Source organism: Xenopus tropicalis, chromosome 8 (genome assembly GCF_000004195.4).
Source record: "Xenopus tropicalis strain Nigerian chromosome 8, UCB_Xtro_10.0, whole genome shotgun sequence".
NCBI classification, from domain to species: Eukaryota; Metazoa; Chordata; class Amphibia; order Anura; family Pipidae; genus Xenopus; species Xenopus tropicalis.
In genome coordinates, this window is record NC_030684.2 from 129,438,422 (window position 1) to 129,460,058 (window position 21,637).

General features: G+C 41.4%; 2 protein-coding genes and 1 non-coding gene across 3 annotated transcripts; 1 reads left to right on the top strand and 2 right to left on the bottom strand.

Annotated features, from left to right (window-relative positions):
• Positions 1-1,125: 1,125 nt before the first annotated feature.
• trnam-cau lies at positions 1,126-1,197 on the top strand. The gene has a single exon. It is a non-coding gene; the product is annotated as a tRNA-Met (tRNA).
• Positions 1,198-2,722: 1,525 nt separating this feature from the next.
• LOC101730588 (olfactory receptor 5V1-like) lies at positions 2,723-6,202 on the bottom strand (the record flags this gene model as incomplete). The annotated part of the gene is made up of 2 exons (XM_004917516.2): positions 5,277-6,202; positions 2,723-2,738 (listed from the first exon to the last, which is right to left on the bottom strand). Coding segments are annotated over exons 1-2 (927 nt in total), but the record flags the coding sequence as incomplete, so codon positions are not given.
• An 8,788-nt stretch (positions 6,203-14,990) lies between these two features.
• On the bottom strand, positions 14,991-15,770 carry LOC101730534 (olfactory receptor 5B12). The gene has a single exon (XM_004917515.2). The coding sequence runs from the start codon at positions 15,768-15,770 to the stop codon at positions 14,991-14,993; it is 780 nt and encodes a 259-aa protein (XP_004917572.2).
• Positions 15,771-21,637: the final 5,867 nt, after the last annotated feature.

Here is a 21,637-nt window from a genome sequence, read left to right on the forward strand (position 1 = left end):
GCTGGGCCCAGAGGTCGATTGGTCGAAACCATCCTCTGCTAGCCCTTTTAGGCAGGCAGCAAACCAACCTAGAATCTGGCTTTCAATCCACTGTCTACATCCATTAAAGGAGGGTTTCAGCCAAATGATTTTGAGGCTGAATGGTGGCAGCTTCTAGCGAGTAGCAGAGTGGCGCAGTGGAAGTGTGCTGGGCCCATAACCCAAAGGTCGATGGATCAAAACCCTTCTCTGCTCTCCCTTTAAGGCAGGCAGCAAACCAACCTAGAATCTGGCTTTCAATACACTTTCTAGATCCATTAAAGGAGGGTTTTAGTCAAATAAGTTTGACGATGAATGGTGGCAGCACCCAGTGAGTAGCAGAGTGGCGCAGCGGAAGCGTGCTGGGCCCATAACCCAGAGGTCGATGGATCAAAACCATTCTCTGCTAGCCCTTTTAGGCAGGCAGCAAACAAACCTAGAACCTGGCTTTCAATCCACTGTCTAGATCCATTAAAGGAGGGTTTCAGTCAAATGATTTTGAGGCTGAATGGCAGAAGTCCCAGCGAATAGCAGAGTGGCGCAGCGGAAGCGTGCTGGGCCCATGACCCAGAGATCGATGGATCGAAACCATCCTCTGCTAGCCCTTTTAGGCAGGCAGCAAACCAACCTACAATCTGGCTTTCAATCCACTGTCTAGATCCATTAAAGGAGGGTTTCAGCCAAATGGTTTTGAGGATGAATGGTGGCAGCTCCCAGCGAGTAGCAGAGTGACGCAGTGGAAGTGTGCTGGGCCCATAACCCAGAGGTCGTTGGGTCAAAACCATCCTCTGCTAGCCCTTTAGGTAGGCAGCAAACCAACCTAGAATCTGGCTTTCAATCCACTGTCTAGACCCATTAAAGGAGGGTTTCAGCCAAATGATTTTGAGGATGAATGGTGGCTGTTCCCAGCAAGGAGCAGAGTGGCGCAGCGGAAGCGTGCTGGGCCCATAACCCAGAGGTCGATGGATCGAAACCATCCTCTGCTAGCCCTTTTAGGCAGGCAGCAAACAAACCTAGAATCTGGCTTTCAATCCACTGTCTAGAGCCATTAAAGGAGGGTTTCAGTCAAATGATTTTGAGGCTGAATGGTGGCAGCTCCCAGCGCGTAGCAGAGTGGCGCAGCGGAAGCGTGCTGGGCCCATAACCCAGAGGTCGATGGTTCGAAACCATCCTCTGCTAGCCCTTTTTGGCGGGCAGCAAACCAACCTCGAATCTGGCTTTCAATCCACTATCTAGATCCATTAAAGGAGGGTTTCAGTAAAATAAGTTTGAGTTTGAGGGTGAATGGTTGCCCCCTAAAATGTGTGAAACAGACAACAATGAGGGGATTCACTTCCCCTTGAATCTGGGTCAAACTGAAAACAATGAGGGGATTCATTTCTCATTGAAAGTTCCAGGACAGGCTGTGACTGACTATTCTATTCCTCTACTGTTCTAAGCCTCCATAGGACTCAATGGTACAATTGTCGACAGATCAAACCTGCCAACATTTTTTTTGACTATATTAGAAATATTTTTTATTTTGTGCAGTCTATTTTACCCAGTTTCATTTTTACACTGAACTGTTCCTTTAATCCTTCCTATGTACATAATGTTAGTAAGAACACATACACAGTCATAAGCATATCCGAGAAGCCTCTTCAGTTCAACTCTTCCACTAATGGTGATGAGCAAATCTATCGTACACATTTTTTGTCATTTTGTTTACGTGCACAACTTTTTTTTATGTGACACTTTTTTGAAGTGACTGTTACTTTTTTTATGCCACCACAACTTTTTCCTCACTCAACAAATTTTGGTTGCGGGAAATTTTTTGTGTTTCGGGAAAAAATTAGCTGATAGCGAAATGTGGAATTTAGCTTATCACTATCCACTAATTCAATCACAGTCACAACAGCGATGAGTTTATATGCCGAGCACTTCCCATATCAGTAAGCTGAACTGAAGAAGCTGCTCAAATGAGTAGTGAAACGTCTTCAATAGTGATGGGTGAAATGTTTCGGCAGGCATGGATTCGCGGCGAATTTCCGCATTTCGCCAACGGTGGATTGTTTCACGAAACGGATGAAAACATTTGTGGGTAAAAAATCGTCACGCGACAAAAGAATAGCTGTGGGTGAAAAAAGAATAGCCACACAACAAAAAAATAGCCGTGTGACAAAAGAATAGCCGTGGGCAAAAAAAAGAATAGCCGAATGACAAAAGAATAGCCGCATGACAAAAGAATAGCCACACAACAAAAGAATAGCCGCAGGCGACAAAAGAATAGCCGCGGGCGACAAAAGAATAGCCGCACGACAAAAGAATAGCTGCGGGCGACAAAAGAATAGCCGTCGTGCCGAGCACTTCCCATATCAGTAAGCTGAACTGAAGAAGCTGCTCAGATGAGTAGTGAAACTTCTTCAATAGTGATGGGTGAAATGTTTCAGCAGGCATGGATTCGCGGCGAATTTCCGCATTTCGCCAACGGTGGATTGTTTCGTGAAACGGATGAAAACATTGGGTAAAAATTCATCACGCATCCAAAAATTGTCGCCCACGACAAAAGAATAGCTGTGGGCGACAAAAGAATAGCCGCACAACTAAAAAATAGCCGTGTGACAAAAGAATAGCCGTGGGCGAAAAAAGAATAGCCGCATGACAAAAGAATAGCCGCAGGCGACAAAAGAATAGCCGCACAACAAAAGAATAGCCGCGGGCGACAAAAGAATAGCCGTGGGCGACAAAAGAATAGCCGCACAACAAAAGAATAGCCACGGGCGACAAAAGAATAGTTGCATGGCAAAGGAATAGCAGTGCGACAAAAGAATAGTTGCGGGCGGCAAATTTTTTGACGCGTGACATTTACGCCGTTTCGCGAATCTTTCGAAAGTTTTGCGAATTTTTCTGCGAAGGTAACGGGACAGATTTGCTCATCACTAGTTTTCAATGATTACTCAGCAAGTCCAGTTGCTTTAGATTTACTTCTGCTAGATATACCATGACCTGGATGAATGAAAACCTTCATAGATATTTGTATAAATTATGTTTTGTCTGCTGCAATTCTGTACATGTCTCTGCAGCTACTGCTAAGTTTTGAGAACACTAAAAAGCCCTTTTATGTTTCATAAATACACAAATTAAAAGTACATATCATTTAGGACCTCTAAATAGTTTAATAACTATTATTTGTGGCAACACTTCGAAAAAGTTGAGTTTTTCTCGCAGCAACTTTTCCTTGCAACTTTTTTCTTTTTTTTTTAGTAAATATTAGACATTCGGGAAAATGGGTTTAGTCGAATTTGAAAATAAAAAAAATGAGAAATTGTGGAGTTTTAGTAAAGCTGTCCCTATTTGTTAAAAAAACACATTTCCTTGAGTCATATGGCACAAATGATATCACTAATAACCAGTTATAAATAAGACGTATCTAAGCACAGTTTATAAGTGTAGAGTTTACAGGAAATCAATGGCTCTAAGTGTATAATAAAGATATAACCCGTTTGGCCATTTTTCTGTGTGCCAAGCTGTAATTTATATCTTTATAAATGGCACCTACTGATTCCAGAATGCTCTATTTATAATGTAAAAGCTGTATGCAAAAGTCTGTATGCCTCTATGCCAGTTCCAGAGCCCCCAGCCCTTACCTTTCTCACTGGCTGGCTATACATTCTATCCTCCTGTCCCAGTGTAGCTCTGCCTGACTGTAAGGGGTAATTCCCAGAGATTACTATCCCCCTAACTATACCAAGGAAATCAATGTGAGGGTACTGGGAGTTGTCAATAAACTGTAACTTTATTCTCCCAAAGAAAATGCAGGATTAAGCACAAGCCAAGAATTTTCAAAGAAACATTCCTTCCAGTTTCATTCAGGACCTTTATAAGTAGGTTTCTAACAGTTACAGGAACAGTTCAATACAGTCAGTTCAGAATAAATTACACAAGTGCTCTCAATTACTCAGGACCACTTTGGGAGTTCTCTCCCCCATGCTTGACATCAACCTTCATTTTCACTCTAGGGGACCTGTCACCACATTGCCCTCCACAAGGTTGATGGGCCCCAACATCTTCTTTGTCAATTGCTCAGAGCACTCCAGGGCCTAACACTGCCATAGCCTTCTCACGTCAACCTTAACTTGCGGGGTGCCCACTAGAAATCTATTCCTACTGCCCACCATGCTCCCTGTCCTGCGCTGCCTTAAACTCATAAGTGAGCTTATATAAAACTAAGCCTATACTGACTAGGTTTCACTCTTTCTGCTCACTTGAGTGCTGACTGTGGTTTTTCTTTAAGGTGGCCTTCTCCATAGATGTTCCTCTCCTGGTGCTCACCTCTGCACGATGGCCTGTCTGCTTTTAACTCCTCCTTCATTATAAGAAACACAGTGGGACATTCATGTTAAATGATCCTTTTCTGGCAGCAAACTCAGGGGGCTGGTTAATATTATTTACAAACATTAACAAGAGACAGCCCTGAAGAAGGAAAGTTGCAATAGCCAGTCAGACTTCATGCACACAGTCAGGAACCTCACTTTCATGCCTTATGTTTCTTTTATGAAGTCTGCACTGGAATGCCATTACTGCAATCAAATCCTGCCTTCTCTGGAGCGGTCTGCTATTAACCCTCTGGTTGCCACAGTCATTATTCTAATGGAGAAGCAAGTCTCCTCTGCATTGTTGTTCATAGTGATCTCTTGTAGGACTTTCCCCCTTTGGACACTGCCTGTCACTTGGATGTCACCTTGGATTTGCGTAACCTGAATACAATCACTTAACGACCCAGTGACTTCAACATCTTTATAAATTATAATGGGGGGGGGGGGGGGGTGCATTATCTGTTCTATAATGTATTGTTTGGTAAATAGGAAAATCCAACTGTAAATTATTCCCATCTGAAAAGGACAAAAGCTAATGGAAAAATAATTTACAAAGGGGTGCAAGTAGAGTCCTGGGCCCCTAGTGCAACCCTGCAAAGGACCCCCTCATTTCCGAGAGCTTGTCTTAAAAGAAACTTCTCATAACATGCCCATAAAAAATATTTCCCTACAGTGTATATGGCTTGTGTTATACCGTTAGGGGGTCATTTCTCCTCTCTATAATTATCTTATACTTTCTTTTACCCTGAGATAAATATGCCCCTTATGGAAACTGTGCCAAAGCAGAAGAATGGATCTTTACACTTCATCTGCCACTGGGTCTTCTATCTCTACTGTAACACTCTGTGGGAATGGGTCCAATCAATGGGAGCTCTTTAAGACTTTTCAGAAATGTGCTTATTTATGTATTTTCTTATGGTGCCTTTAACATCTTTATTTCTCATGCTGTAAATGATAGGATTCAGCATTGGGATCACAGCCGAATAAATAATGGACACTGCCTTATCTATGTCTGAATACGCAGAGTGAGGTCTCATATACATGAACAAGATGGTGCCATAGAACAGCGAGACCACTGTGAGATGGGATGCACAAGTGGAAAAAGATTTCCGTCTTCCTTCACTGGAATGGATCTTCAGAATAGTGGAGATGATGTGAATATATGATATGAGCGTCAAAAGGAAAGAAAACATGGCAATTATACTGGCTGTGATGTACACGGCTAATTCATTGGGCCAAGTATCTCGGCAAGAGATCTTAAAGAAAGGAGGCATCTCACAGAAGAAATGGTCAAGGTTGTGAGAACGGCAATAAGGCAGTTGGAAGGTGAAAAAAACATGGAGGAAAGCACTGGTAAATGAGAAAGTCCATGATACAGCTGCCATACATATACAGAATGTCTTGTTCATAACTGTATTGTAGTGTAATGGCTGACATATGGCTGCATACCTGTCATAGGCCATAACAGCTAGAATCAAACACTCCGTCCCACCTACAGCTAAATGGGAGAACATCTGCAAAGCACAGTCTAAGAGGGAAATACTTCTATCCTGGGATAAAGTGTTTATTATGATTCTGGGTACTATGGTGGAACAATAACAGATGTCTATAATGGAGAGGTTGCTCAGGAAAAAGTACATGGGAGTCTGCAGCTGCTCATTGATCCTCACTATGATGATAAGCAGGGAGTTTCCTGACAGTGCGGTTATATAGATTATAAAGAATAATAAAACATATATTGCCTGTAGGTATGGGATATTGGTGAGGCCAAGAAGGAAGAATCTATCCGACGAGGTTTGATTTGAGTTCTCCATATTAAGTAGCACAGTATGGCTGAAAAGAAATAAACCATGGAATAAAGTTATGGTTATTGTGCAAATATTACTAGAAATAAGAAATATTCACTAAATGTCTATAATCATGAAAACCTTTCCTGTACCTTTAAACACAATTCTGCAATTAAATGGATGTGTATGTAGCAGTACTTACAAAAAAGTCTCTTGGAATCTCAAACGCATGATATAATATTACTCCCTGATTCAAATATCTTCATATATACTATATGGGATCCGTCACCTATACAATTTTTCTAGCATCTTTTTTTTATCTTAGACGTTTTGCACATTCTGAAGCTTAACAGAAAGAAAACAAAATAATCCCTACTAAGAGTGTGAGACAGTTGATCTGGGGACAAAATGAACATATTTAAAGTCTGGCTACAGTGTACTTTGCCTAAATACACAGAAGTATCTCGGTAAGTCTTTTCTGGAATACTCATATCTAAATATATATATCTAAATATAGAAGAAATAGCATATAGCGTGCTAAATGCACATCCCACAGGAGTATACTGTAATATAGTTAAAGAACATAAATACAACATATCCAAGTTATTACAATTTTAACACCCCTGTTAAGAACCACATAAAAGCTACAAGTACTGGTGCATTCGGAATAAGTCTGGGGATGTTATACATGGGCAGCCACTAGTTTGGATCTATAATAGTATTGATATAATAATTAGCATTTGAACTGAGCTGTATATTATCCTCCATGGGTTGGGGAGTTTTTTTACACATGGATCTAGTTGTGGGATAGTATTCATGGAATTGGTCATGTCTTTATCTCTCCATAATTCTGGGGGTAAAACAAATAAGAATGAACTGCATTTGTACCACCATGCATTCTGGGCTATTATATGTGCCAATTTATCCTACCATGCATTCTGGGCTATTATATGTGCCATTGATGCTGTATTTATCCTACCGTGCATTCTGGGCTATTATATGTGCCATTGGCACTGTATTTATCCTACCGTGCATTCTGGGCTATTATATGTGCCATTGGCACTGTATTTATCCTACCGTGCATTCTGGGCTATTATATGTGCCATTGGCGCTGTATTTATCCTACCGTGCACTCTGGGCTACTATATGTGCCATTGGCGCTGTATTTAACCTACCATGCACTCTGGGCTATTATATGCGCCATTGGCGCTGTATTTATCCTACCATGCATTCTGGACTATTATATGCGCCATTGGCGCTGTATTTATCCTACCATGCATTCTGGGCTATTATAGGTGCCATTGGCGCTGTATTTATCCTACCATGCATTCTGGGCTATTATAGGTGCCACTGGCACTGTATTTATCCTACCATGCATTCTGGGTTATTATATGTGTAACTGGCGCTGTATTTATACTACCATGCATTCTGGGCTATTATATGTGCCATTGGTGCTGTATTTATCCTACCATGCATTCTGGGCTATTATATGTGCCATTGGTGCTGTATTTATCCTACCATGCATTCTGGGCTATTATATGTGCCACTGGCACTGTATTTATCCTACCATGTATTCTGGGCTATTATATGTGCCATTGGCGCTGTATTTATCCTACCATGCATTCTGGGCTATTATATGTGCCATTGGCGCTGTATTTATCCTAATATGCATTTTTAGGTATAATACATGGCATTGGCTCTACATTTATGCTGTCATGTATTCTGTGGCAAGCTGATACGGCATTTGTTTATTCATGAATTTACTTGCTTGGCATATTTATTTAAACTGATACTTTAGAGTATCCTTTGGGAAATATTCATTTAAAAGAATCTACAATGCTGGCTGTCAAGGTCCTGACTGGCTCCTCCCTTCCATTTCCTGTTTCCTCTACCCAGCGTCAGAGGCTCTGTAGCTGTCTCCTCTCACAGTTCTTGCAGATTCAAGTTGGCTGCCAATCCAAATATGGTTTATGTTCTACAATGGAATGCAAGTGGCTACCTGGGGCCCAATGAACCGGAACGCAGTATAGGGAAGCAGGGCATGACGGGGCTAGGAGGGCAGCCTGTCCCCCCTCCCCCCCCCCCTCCTCTTTATGGGTTTTGTTTGATTTGGCCATTGAGAGCACTGGATTTTCCCGGGCTTAGAAAGGGGAGGAGCGAGCAAGACAGCCTACCTTTTCATTCGGTTCCAGGCAGCAGGAGGATCAACAGCTCGCAACGTCCCACCCTCCCTCCCTATAAAAAAGGGGTTGTTGTCGTCGCAGTTAGCGGAGGGTACCTTACTCTGTGCCCCCAGGGGGAAGTTTAAAGGGGGGTACTTGTCAAGCAAGGAGAGTGTAGCCCGGTTGGCCTGGGGTCCTGAGCGGCAGTTAGCCTCGGTTTAGGTCGGGCAAAAAGGAGGCAGGAACCAGGCGTGACATTCGGGCGCAGGGCCAGCCCCTTGGAGGCGAGTAAGGATTGTTGTTAATGAAAATTGTTGGTTAAAATGTTTGTTATACAAACGGTTGTGTACAAGTTAATGTTACAAATGTTAACTAATGTTAAGTTATTGTTAATAAATAAATAACTGCGGCCTTCTCTTCCCAGCTACAGTGTCCGAGTGTGTTGTTCGGGGAAAAGCTTAGGGGGCGGGGGTTAAGATGGGGGGAGGGGTAAGGGTTGCAGACTCGACGCTGCACCTGTCATGTAGTGATGAGCGAATTTCTTCACCAGGCATGGATTTGCATTGAATTTCCACATTTGAAAAAAAAAAAAGTTGTGGTCAAGTCAAACTAGGTGCGGTCATGTCAAAATGGTCGGGGTCACTTAAAACAAAGTCATGTGTGGCAAAAAAGTCCCGTGATACCTAATTTTTGGAAATTATCAGGGAATAGCAGGCATAAGGAGATCAGTTAGCAGGGTCGGACTGGGCCCTGCAGGGATCAGGTCTGGGCCGCCAGGGCCCATCAGGTTTTTCCCAGTGGGCCCTGGCGGCCCAGACTCGATCCCCACAGGGCGCTCCACTGATCCTCCGGTCTCCCTCCCCCAACATGCTGCAAAAAGTCAATAAGCAAAATTTTTTTATGCATGGAATTTTTTCTTATGTGCAACAAATTTTTCTTATGTGCATTACTCTTTCCTCAGTCCAAATATATCAAAGTTAATAGGCGTTATTTCTCGGCAAATTTTTTGCCACAGTTTCACAAAAAAAATTTGTTGATGGCGAAACGTTTTGTTTTTGCTACAAATTCATGCCTGGCAAAAAAAAAATTTGCTCATCGCTATTCCGATTTACTCTTGTAGACAAAACTCAAAGCCCAGTTTGAAGGTACAGTAAGTTGGGTTATGAAATGTTTGATAAACATCCTATTTGTCAATATTTGAAGTTTCTCAGAAGCATGCTAAAGATACTAGGGTAATGGGTCTTCTATGCCTCTTGTTTCTGTAGACGTTTTTATTCTCACACTATGATGCTTATTTCTCCCCCTGACCTAATAAGTAAACACCCAGTACAGTATTGTTGGCCTTTGATGCCCCTACACCAGCCTATGATTAAGTCCATTGTGAACAAAACACGTTAGTCGGTTTTAATGCTTTGATGGTGAATAAAGGTTTATAAATCCTTGGTTGGTTTGTGAGTGTCTCACAAATGACTTTGGGGCCCTTTCTACTTTGGCATCACTTGCTTTTAGGGACTTTTTTTTATCACAGGTCTAGTGTGTGCTTTTGAAGATCCCAGTCAACATGAGCTCTACTTTATGGGGCTACCTTTGTTCTATCTGGGCTTGAGTTCTCCGACTGAAGGCAGAGTTACTGAGCTCTTTACCTAAACTGATATGTGATGTAAGTTTAATATACAGTATCTAGGTTAGGGTTCTGTAGTACAAGTGGTATTAGAAACACCTGCCTGAAAAAGTAGTGAGCAGCTTAAGGATCTCACCACTTTTAATATGGGGGTTCCCTTGTAACCACTCATTTTTATTCGCTTAACTCTGGTTGTACTGTATGTTGCCATTATGTTCTTTACTTCTCAGGAGGAGATCTACTGAAGTGTCCAGAAGATTTCTACACTTGACTTCGCCAAGGACAATGAGTAGAATTGTTTTTGACCCATAGACCTGTGCTATTGGCTCTCCCTTACCACACTTTAAGATTACAAGGGATATGGAAGCCTGTCAACCAGTACTACTAAGGGGCCCATTTACTTACTCACGAATGGGCCGAATGCGTCCGATTGCGTTTTTTTTCGTAATGATCGGTATTTTGCGATTTTTTCGGAAAGTTATCGCGACTTTTTCGTTACCAATACGATTTTTGTGGAAAAACGCAAGTTTTTCGTAGCCATTCCGAAAGTTGCGATTTTTTCGTAGCGTTAAAACTTGCGCAAAAAGTTGCGATTTTTTCGTAGTGTTAAAACTTGCGCGAAACGTTGCGCCTTTTAAGTTTTAACGCTACGAAAAAAGCGCAACTTTTCGCACAAGTTTTAACGCTACGAAAAAATCGCAACTTTCGGAATGGCTACGAAAAACTTGCGTTTTTTCGCGCAAATCGTATTGGTAACGAAAAAGTCGCGATAATTTCCGAAAAGTCGTAAAGGCGCCGAAAAAATCGCAAAAAATACGAAAAAGTCGCAAAATGTTCGTTTTCCAATCGGAATTTTTCCAATTCGGTCGGAATTCGTGTCTTAGTAAATCAGCCCCTAAGTGTGCATGTGATACAGACTCTGAAGGCTTGTAAGTACAGGTATAGGACCTGTTATCCAGAATGCTCGGGACCAAAGGTTTTCCATATAAGGGGTCTTTCCATAATTTGGATTTTCATACCTTAAGTCTACTAAAAAGCCAATAAAACCAAATTAAACCCAATAGGATTGTTTTGCACCCAATAAGGATTAATTATAACTAAGTTGGGATCAAATACAAGGTACAGATTTTTACAGAGATAAAGGAAATCAATTTTAAAAATCTGAATTATTTAAATTAAAATGGAGTCTATGGGAGACAGGCTTTCCGTAATTTGAAGCTTTCTAGAGAACGGGCTTCTGGATAACGGATCCCATACCTGTATATAATAAACATAAAGGGCATGAAGGTGTCATAACGGTAATTCACAATTGGAAGGGTATCTCTTGTTTACAGATTATTATTATTATTGGCATAATACACAGAGATTTTTTTGTAAGCACACCTGCATTGTGACTTTTATGATTGGATCTGATTCTGTGTGTGTATAGAGTGTATGTACCGTAAAGCAAAACAGGACAGCTGTCGGTAATACCAGGAATGGATTCCTTTATGCAATCACAAAAGCAGCAATAATATTTTATAAGCAAAGTGAAACATTTGTATTATATAACAATGCTTTGGCACACAATAAATAATACATTGTTTAAATGCAAAACCAATCACAAATAAATGTTAATGATAATAATAATCACTTGCTAATCTCAACTAAGTTGTACTGTACAATTATACTGTGTAATAGTTATGGTAGCTACTTATTTATAACAGAAGGCATAGTATACATTTAGGGGCCCAGTTGATGCATTAGCCAAAATGTTACTAGGTCAAAAAATTCTTTGTGGAGTAATACATCTATATAATGTCATGGCAATATAATTTGTCCGACTCACAAAAATGTGAATTTTTTTTCTACCCCTGAAAACAGCTATTGAAAAACATTTAGTAAATTACTGCAACTTTTTGGATTAACCTTTCAATGTAATGCTGTAAGACTTGCAACAGCCTTCTTTTAGTATATAATGATTAACGCCACCTTCAGTATGATGGAAACTGGAACTCAGTCTGCCGCTGATTTCTCTACTGAAGACTATATTTCAAAGAAAGGTTTATTGTATAAGAATTGTGCAGAAAATTTGTGATACTTTACCTAAATAACAGTAAAAAATGTGGGGTGTGGTCTAGCCATCAGGACAGGACAGAAATGTCACGACGAGGAGGAGGAGGAGCCAGTGTCACATACTCTCACTGAGGAGAGGCTAGCACGAGAGAGTCTACATACTGGGTAACCAGGAACGTAACTGTATATGGCAGAACTGAGGCCAGGAGCCATGATAACATAAATGTGAACTTTAATAGACAAGGTGAAGTGACAAAACAGCTTATGGCGCTCAAATGATTCAAAGGAAAATATATAGGCAAAGATCAGTGCAAAACAGCAAACAGTAATTGGGTTGGTAGTCAGGACAGACAGTTGGTAAGTAGAGTCAGGGAACAGGCCGAAGGTCAAAACCGGGAGACCAACTAGGGCTAGGAAGGGCACTGAAGCTCAGGAACAAGGCAGGGGGGCACGGAACTAGGAAGGGACTTAGGAACAAGGAACCAGATTGGGTTTTAAGAACAAGAAAGTGGTTTGGCAAGATCTTAAATACTTGCCCCAAGAATAACATCCATAAACTCCCCTTTGGTCCATCACGATCAGACTGGCCTTATGCCGAGTCAAGCGACAGATTTTAACATCAGATGACTTTATGTCAATCTGCAAGTGTCTCAAGTGCCTCATGATAACCTGGGACAGAGAGTCATAGTGGCCTTAGATTCAAAAAAGGCTTTTGCTTCTATAGAATAGCCATATCTCTGGTCTGTACTTAGGAAATTTGGTATAAGAGAACCCTTTATTAAATGGATACAGCTGTTATATAAACAACCAGTAATACAAATTAAAGTCAACCATGTAATTATTTCCCCATGCAAACTAGAAAGGGGCACTCAACAGGGGTGCTCTCTGTCACCAATGATGATTGCATTAGCAATAGAACATTGGTATTAATGGGTAATTAATGGACAAATCTTTGGTTATGGTTACTAGACCTTCAGTACGGTCCCTTGGTGCACTTGGTGCACTTGGTGCACCCTACCCGCTGGCTCTGTGAGGGAGAGTACATTTAATAACAAGGTGTTTCTAACTAAGTATTTATATGTCTTCCATAACAGCCCAGCAGGCCTACCTAAAGAAACTTGCCAAACAATACAGTTATTGGTGATCCTATTCCTGTGGAGTAGTAAAAGGCAGAGACTGTTGGTTAAGACACTAACTACACACTAAGTTAGGGGTGGACTAACTTAACTCTTTCTTTATTATCTGGCATGCCAGCTAGCATATACTAATTGGTTTGCACATGATTTGGAAAAACTGAATGTAATACTGCAAGCACACCTGGTTGGTTAATTAGTGGCATTATAAAACTGCCCTCTACGGCAACCAAGAGATTACCCAAGTCTACCTCCATGTATGTTGGCACCCTATCGTGCCTGGCCAACTATGTTAAGGTTGGCTACAATGAAACCCCCATTTCCTGTTGTGGAGAAATGAATTCTTGCAACAGTGTTTTAATTCAGAAGCAATATGGTTTTGGTCAGGCATAAACGTATTTACCTTGGAGATGTGGTACATAACTCTCAGATTATTGATAATTTCACTCTGGAACACACAGAAGTTCCAACAATACCAGTGTTCAGGTACTTGAAATTAAGGCATATGTTCCATTCGCAGTTTGGCACAATCATCTAAAATAGTATCAATGCTATATGCCAACTACATGTCTATATACCCTCTCTCTTTCAGAAAGCACATGGTATGTGGCAGGATGATTTGCCATTACTTAACGTTGACCAATGGGAAGAAGCACCTCTATAATTTTCTGATATCCACCGGCAATAAATCAATACAACACAAATTTATACTACTAACTTATTTAGCTGAAATTAAGCTTTTTAAATTGGGAAAATTGTCTGAGCCCTCCTGCCCGAGATGCAGAGCATGAGATGGCCCTTTCTGGCATATGGTGCAGGCATGCCCCCTAATAGCAAAATATTGGTTAAACATTAGTGATGGGCGAAATGTTTCGCCAGGCATGGATTCGCGGCAAATTTCCGCTTTTCGCCATTGGCGGATTGTTTCGCGAAACGGATGAAAAAATTCGCAGCACGTTCAAAAATTGTCGGCCGCATCAAAAAACAATAGTCGCGGGCGTCAAAAGAATAGCTGCGCAACGAAATAATAGCCGCGGGTGACAAAAGAATAGCCGGGCGATAAAATAATAGCCGCGGGTGACAAAAGAATAGCCGGGCGATAAAATAATAGCCGCGGGCGACAAAAGAATAGCTGCGGGCGACAAAAGAATAGCTGCGGGCGACAAAATAATAGCTGCGGGCGACAAAATAATATCCGCATGACAAAAGAATAGCTGGGGGCGACAAAAGAATAGCTGCGGGCGACAAAAGAATAGCTGTGGGCGACAAAATAATATCCGCATGACAAAATAATAGCCGCAGGCGACAAAAGAATAGCCGCGTCATTTTCGCCGTTTCGCGAATTTTTCGGAACAGATGCGCTCATCACTATTAAATCATCACTACCTTCCATGACTGAACACTCCAGAAATCTTCCTCCTGGGAATATTAGATTCCTATAAACCAAGTTGTAAGATTGCTTACATTTAATGCCATAAAGGTGTTAATTATGATGCCCCCTACCAACTGAATGGCTGAATTATGTCAATGAAATTTTATCATTAATAAAACTCTTGTACAAGGGAAGAGGCTGTCTTCATAAGTTGGTCTGATATACATATAGGCATCAATTTACGAACATGCCACACTATTAATGTCTCTAGATTTACTTTAGATTTACTTTGGGCGCTACTGCTGCACCCCACTTCTTTCCTTCTGCCCCACCAGTTTTTGAAACCTATATAAATAAAAAATGGAAATGTCAACAGCTATTTGCTATCACTCAAGGAGAGATGTATAAGAAGCAAGGTTGACCTGGTGGGATTTTATCAACCTTCATCTGAAATGCATCTAATCTACAAAGTACAGGAAAGTTGGTGCTAGGAAATAACATTGGCTTTTTTAAAATTAAGCTTTGCCAATTGTTTTCGTATGGTGTCTTTGATCTCCTTGTTCCTTATACTATAGATAATGGGATTTAGCATTGGAGTTACTACTGTATAAATCATGGACACAAACTTATTTGCCTCAGTAAAGTAGGCAACGCCAGGACCTAAATAAATAAACAAAATGGTTCCATAGAATATAGAGATGACTGCCAGATGGGAAGCACAAGTAGAGAAAGCTTTTCTCCTCCCGTGAGTGGAAGGGATGTTGATAATGGTGCGGATAATCTGAGCGTAGGAAACAAGAGTAAAGGACAAACAGCAAATTCCAATGATAAAAGTTGCTACGAACATCGCCACCTCATTCAGCCAGGTATCTTGGCAGGAGAGCTTGAAGAAAGGATGCTCTTCACAAAAATAATGGTCAAGGTTGTGGGACTTGCAGAAAGGCAGCTTAAATGTAAGCACAACATGGATGATGGCATTAGTAAAGCCCACAGTCCAGCAACCAACTGCCATACAAACGCAGAACCTCTTATTCATGACTGTGTTGTAGTGTAATGGGTTACAGATGGCTGCAAACCTGTCGTAGGCCATAACTGTCAGAAGCATACTCTCAGTACTTCCTAGGGCTATTTGGAAATACATCTGTAGAGCACATTCCAGCAGAGAAACACTTTTATCCAATGTCACAGTATTAACAAGGAGTTTAGGCACTATGTTGGAAGAGAAGCCAATGTCTACTACAGAGAGATTACTTAGGAAGAAATACATGGGCGTCTGCAGTTGTGTATTAAGTCTCACTGCTATAAGGAGTATGCCATTTGCCAAAAGTGTGATTATATATAAAACCAGTAATAGTAGAACACATAAAACCTGTAGGTATGGGACGTCAGTGAGACCAAGAAGGATAAATCTGTTGTCAGTGGTTACATTTAAGTCCTTGTTAACACTCATTATAACAAACAGTAGCTGGATGGAAAGAAAGTTAGAGTGGTTATAATGGGCATAATTAGCAAATAAATTGATTCAACTTATTTATCTTTAACAAAGTAGTTGCTTTGCTCCAGCATAAGACAACTAGACAAGACTGGGTGCCTAGAACCTTAGTGTGTAGAACAAAATAAACAATGCAGAAGAACGGCACTCACAAGATTTGCTTCCAAAGGAATATTAACAATAAAATATTAAGCCATGAATTAAATAAAAGAACATACTGTATTGGTGGTGGTGTAGATATGATATTGGCTGTATTAAATTCTAAATGTGGCTGTATTAATACTTGATTTGTCTCAAACAACCTTTTGATTTGGAATAATTGAATGTTTGTGGATAACACTTTGTTGTAACACTTACCTTAGGTAATGACTTATATAAGATAAAAACAGAAATTCAGGTTATGCTCTGTCATAGGCTTTATAAGCCACATGTATTGTTTATATTCATTGATCTGCAACAGTGGTTCTACAACGGTGAGGCCCAAATCAACTCCTTCCTTGTACAGTTTCAAAAGCTCTAGTATGAAAAATGAATAGGTTTTTAATGTTTTCTAATAACCCATAACTATAATCACAGTAAAGACAATTCAAATAGATGAGGCCCGGGGGTCATCTCTTTCAGCTCAATACAGGATTGCAGCAGGTAAGATACAACGTGCGCGTAAAAGAGTAATGTTATTCCTGGCTCTATTTATCCCAGATTTCAACAGAAATAACTCCCAAAACGCAACTTGTTTGTGAGCTCCCAGCTCAATTAAGATCTTCAAAAATATTCCCTTGTGTCCTTTGGAGTCTTGTACAGTTGAATAATTAATCATGCAATAAGGCCATGGTGTGTTTAAAAAAGCAATGTGCCTGTACATGACAAATGGATGATTTTATTTTATATAGTTTCTCTAACTATTTCAAAGTTAGACTAAATAATATACCTAATATATTCTTAAAATTTAACTATTGCACAACTATAAACTCATTTTCACTAACTTTGTATTCTAACAGGGACAGAGTTTCATGAATGATTTACAATACATGCCCTGCCCATTTCATTTGGACCCCTATTTGTGCAGATCTTCCCAATTTCAAAGTTATAATTAAATGAATGCTTTCATGTGCTCCCCAAGCAGAATTCTGCACTGAAATTCATTATTTACAAGAGCATTTATGAAAATATTAATATTTAATTGATTTGGAGCCAGCCATATTCTTAGTTTTCCAGGTGCATTAGCCATGTGACTTGTGTTTTGATAAACTTTAGTCACTTTTTACTGCTCCACTGCAAGTTGGAGTGATGTCACTTCCCTTTCCCCTTCAGCAGCCAATCAGCAGAACAATATGCAGGTAACCAGATAGCAACTCCCTAACACCACTGCTGAAAGATTCAGCTACCTAAACTGATAGCACCTCCATGTTTCTATTCTTCCAATGCTCTGTTTTAAGCTAATAACACTGCTCTTAGAGAAACCCTTCTCTATTTTAGTGACTGGAGAAACTGGCAAAACTACCCACACTGTCTCCCATCATTTAAGGGTGATGTGCATTGTTGGCCATTAAAAATTTGCACTACACACATAACAAATCTCCACAAAATACTTTGTGTCAGTGGAAATCTCTGACATTTACACATATGTGCCATTCACACTGACACCAATATAAAGGAATTTCCAGAGATTTGTCACTAGCAGGTAGCACAGACTTTCCATGTGCAACAAATCTTACAGTGTGCCAAATCCCTTAAGGGTGATGGCAGACCAGATTTGTTGCCAGTGTAAAATCAGTGCTACCACTGGGGGGTGGGGGAGGGGGAGAAATTGCCTGGAAATACCTTTCCCTTGGATTGTGTCATGTAAAACAGTAATTTTGCTTGATTGCCACAAGTAATGTGTTTTCCATTAGGTGATCCAAAATACATTGGGTGACATCTTAAATACATGAGATACAGTGAACTCTCCTTAGATAGATTACATAAAGTGAAAGATGGTAGGAATTTTAGCCCCAGATACTTTACATACAGTGTGGGGGCAATGGTTCCTGGCACCCCTGATCATTCTTACCCTTCTAAAAAGGCTGGGGAAGGTTTCTGCATTGTATAGGCCAAAATTAAGTCAGAGATAGCTTGCATTGCTAAAAATGTTAGGGGGTCTTATGACACATAATACACATTATAGGTGGTTATATTGCTTATATTGCAGTAGCAGAAGAGTGGTATTTGTAAAAATTCAATTGAATATTTTCATCTGGGTGCCTCTGTACGCCACATAGTTTGGTAAATTTATGGGGACTATTTATTATTCTGTGTAAAAAATGGGAAAAAAATTTACCACACAAGACTAGGGGGCTGATTTATCAAAGTACGACAGGTCTGAAATACATTTGCGCAACTTTTTGTACTTTGCGATAAAATTTGTGCGACAAAATTGTATTGTCGCGCTGAGTACGAAAGTTTCAGATTCATTCAAGCTTCGGTATCGTGACTTTCCTTGGACCAGGTTGGAGCTGCAGAGTGCCATTGAGCCCTATGGGAGACTTTCCTTGGGCCAGGTTGGAGCTGCAGAGTGCCATTGAGCCCTATGGGAGACTTTCCTTGGGCCGGGTTGGAGCTGCAGGGTGCCATTGAGCCCTATGGGAGACTTTCCTTGGGCCGGGTTGGAGCTGCAGAGTGCCATTGAGCCCTATGGGAGACTTTCCTTGGGCCGGGTTGGAGCTGCAGAGTGCCATTGAGCCCTATGGGAGACTTTCCTTGGGCCGGGTTGGAGCTGCAGAGTGCCATTGAGCCCTATGGGAGACTTTCCTTGGGCCGGGTTGGAGCTGCAGAGTGCCATTGAGCCCTATGGGAGACTTTCCTTGGGCCGGGTTGGAGCTGCAGAGTGCCATTGAGCCCTATGGGAGACTTTCCTTGGGCCGGGTTGGAGCTGCAGAGTGCCATTGAGCCCTATGGGAGACTTTCCTTGGGCCGGGTTGGAGCTGCAGAGTGCCATTGAGCCCTATGGGAGACTTTCCTTGGGCCGGGTTGGAGCTGCAGAGTGCCATTGAGCCCTATGGGAGACTTTCCTTGGGCCGGGTTGGAGCTGCAGAGTGCCATTGAGCCCTATGGGAGACTTTCCTTGGGCCGGGTTGGAGCTGCAGAGTGCCATTGAGCCCTATGGGAGACTTTCCTTGGGCCGGGTTGGAGCTGCAGAGTGCCATTGAGCCCTATGGGAGACTTTCCTTGGGCCGGGTTGGAGCTGCAGAGTGCCATTGAGCCCTATGGGAGACTTTCCTTGGGCCGGGTTGGAGCTGCAGAGTGCCATTGAGCCCTATTGGAGACTTTCCTTGGGCCGGGTTGGAGCTGCAGAGTGCCATTGAGCCCTATGGGAGACTTTCTTTGGGCCGGGTTGGAGCTGCAGAGTGCCATTGAGCCCTATGGGAGACTTTCCTTGGGCCGGGTTGGAGCTGCAGAGTGCCATTGAGCCCTATGGGAGACTTTCCTTGGGCCGGGTTGGAGCTGCAGAGTGCCATTGAGCCCTATGGGAGACTTTCCTTGGGCCGGGTTGTAGCTGCAGAGTGCCATTGAGCCCTATGGGAGACTTTCCTTGGGCCGGGTTGGAGCTGCAGAGTGCCATTTAGCCCTATGGGAGACTTTCCTTGGGCCGGGTTGGAGCTGCAGAGTGCCATTGAGCCCTATGGGAGACTTTCCTTGGGCCGGGTTGGAGCTGCAGAGTGCCATTGAGTTCTATGGGAGGCTTCTAAATCATGAACTGAAGGATCAAAGTCAAAAAGGTTTTCTCGTCATTCGGCGCGCGGCCCTTTAAACACTGGTGCCTTTGGACGCATGCGCGCTCGCGTCCGGCGCTTTGCGCATGCGCACTCGCGTCTCAGTTCATTTTCTGGGGTATATTATTTCCAAAAGGGTCCTGGAAATGGATCCTGCCAAGGTTCAAGCTATTCTAGATTGGATTCAACCTGTGTCCTTGCGAGCCATACAAAGGATTTTTGGTTTTGCCAATTACTACAGGCAATTTATTAAAAATGATTCCTCTCTCATGGCTTCAAATACTGTCCTTACTAAGAGAGGTGCTGATCCGACTATGTATGCTGAGGAGGCCTTGGTTGCCTTCAAAAAGCTGAAAGAAGCTTTCATTTCTACTCCTGTACTTCTGCATCCTGATACTACACTTCCTTTTTTGATACAGGTAGATGCTTCTGAGATTGTGGCTGGAGCAGTTCTGTCCCAGCGTCACCCAGTCACCAATAAGGTCCACCCCTGTGGTTATTTTTCTAAAAAATTCTCTCCTACAGAGATGAATTATGATATCGGTAATAGGGAGTTATTGGCCATAAAATTGGCATTTGAAGAATGGAGGCATCTTCTGGAAGGGGCTAAACATGTGGTTACAGTATTTACAGACCATAAGAATCTCCTATATATTGAGTCTGCAAAGAGTCCGAATGCGCGTGAAGGCGCCAGTATTTAAAGGGCCGCGCGCAGTGCCCGAGCACCCCTAGGAAGAGCCGGTGGGCATCCCCCACTAGATCACCAGGTACCCTTATACTAGCATTCAGATGGTGAAATTCACCATTCATTTTTCATGGGTTTTCCCCCAAGTTTTTCAGCATAATAAATAGACCCCTAAGTATATATAGTGTGTTTGGTATTAAACTGTTCAGTAGACCCCTGGAGTTTATATTTACAGTGTTTTATGCTAGTACGTTATGAAATATGGGGCATGTAACAGGGCAAAACATAGCCATTGAGACAGTTTAACATGGTTTTGCATATTTTTTGGAACCTAATGGTATGTGGGAGATAGTGAAAGTTAAAGCTTTGAGGAGCTTTGCAACTCAGTAGTTTGTAGTAGAAAAACATGGTTACCCATTTTGGATGCGTGTGAATGTGTACTTTCAAAATATGTATTGTTTTGGGGGTAAACATATTTTTTGTGGTGCACCCTTCATAAAAAGCAGTACATGTGATGGTTTTTTAGTACTTGAATGGACCAGGGCAATTTGTATGCACTCACTTCATTTTTGCTATTTAATTTTGGGAAAGTTTTGCGATGTACTGTAGTTTGGAGTAGAAAAACATTTTTCCATTTTGGATTAAAAAAAATGTGTACTTTGCAAAAGTACTCATGAAATATAGCAAAATGTTTGGGGGACCCCTGGCATTATCTTAATAACTAATGATATGTGGGAAATAAAATACTGGAAAGTTGAAGCTTTGGGGGATTTTTACTGAAAATTTAGGGAAAGTTTTGTAACTGAAATAGAAAGACATGGTGCCCATTTTGGATTTGCTGAAATGTATTTTTTGTAGCTTTCCCTGCATAAAATGCAGTAAATATTTTGTTCTTTTAGTAGCTGAAGTGAACCCAACATGACAATTTGTATGCACTTAATATTTGGGTCTCTACATGCTAGAGAGCTGAAGCTTTGAAGTACGTTTGCAAGTTTTGAGCAGTTTTGAGAAGAAAGATATGATTTTACATTTTGAATTTGCACAAATGTGTACTTTGCAAAAAAATATGGCTTTGGGGGTAAAAGTATTTGTGTGTAGCTTTACACCACATACAATCCAGTAAGTGTGTTCATGTTTAAGCAGCTGAAGTGACCTCCAGGACAATTTGTATGTACTAACTTAATTTTGGGGTCTCGAAATGCTAAGTA

Bases quoted from the DNA above. Each gene is read 5' to 3' on its own strand.
- LOC101730534 (XM_004917515.2), bottom strand. From the start codon at position 15,770: ATGTATTTCTTCCTAAGTAATCTCTCTGTAGTAGACATTGGCTTCTCT.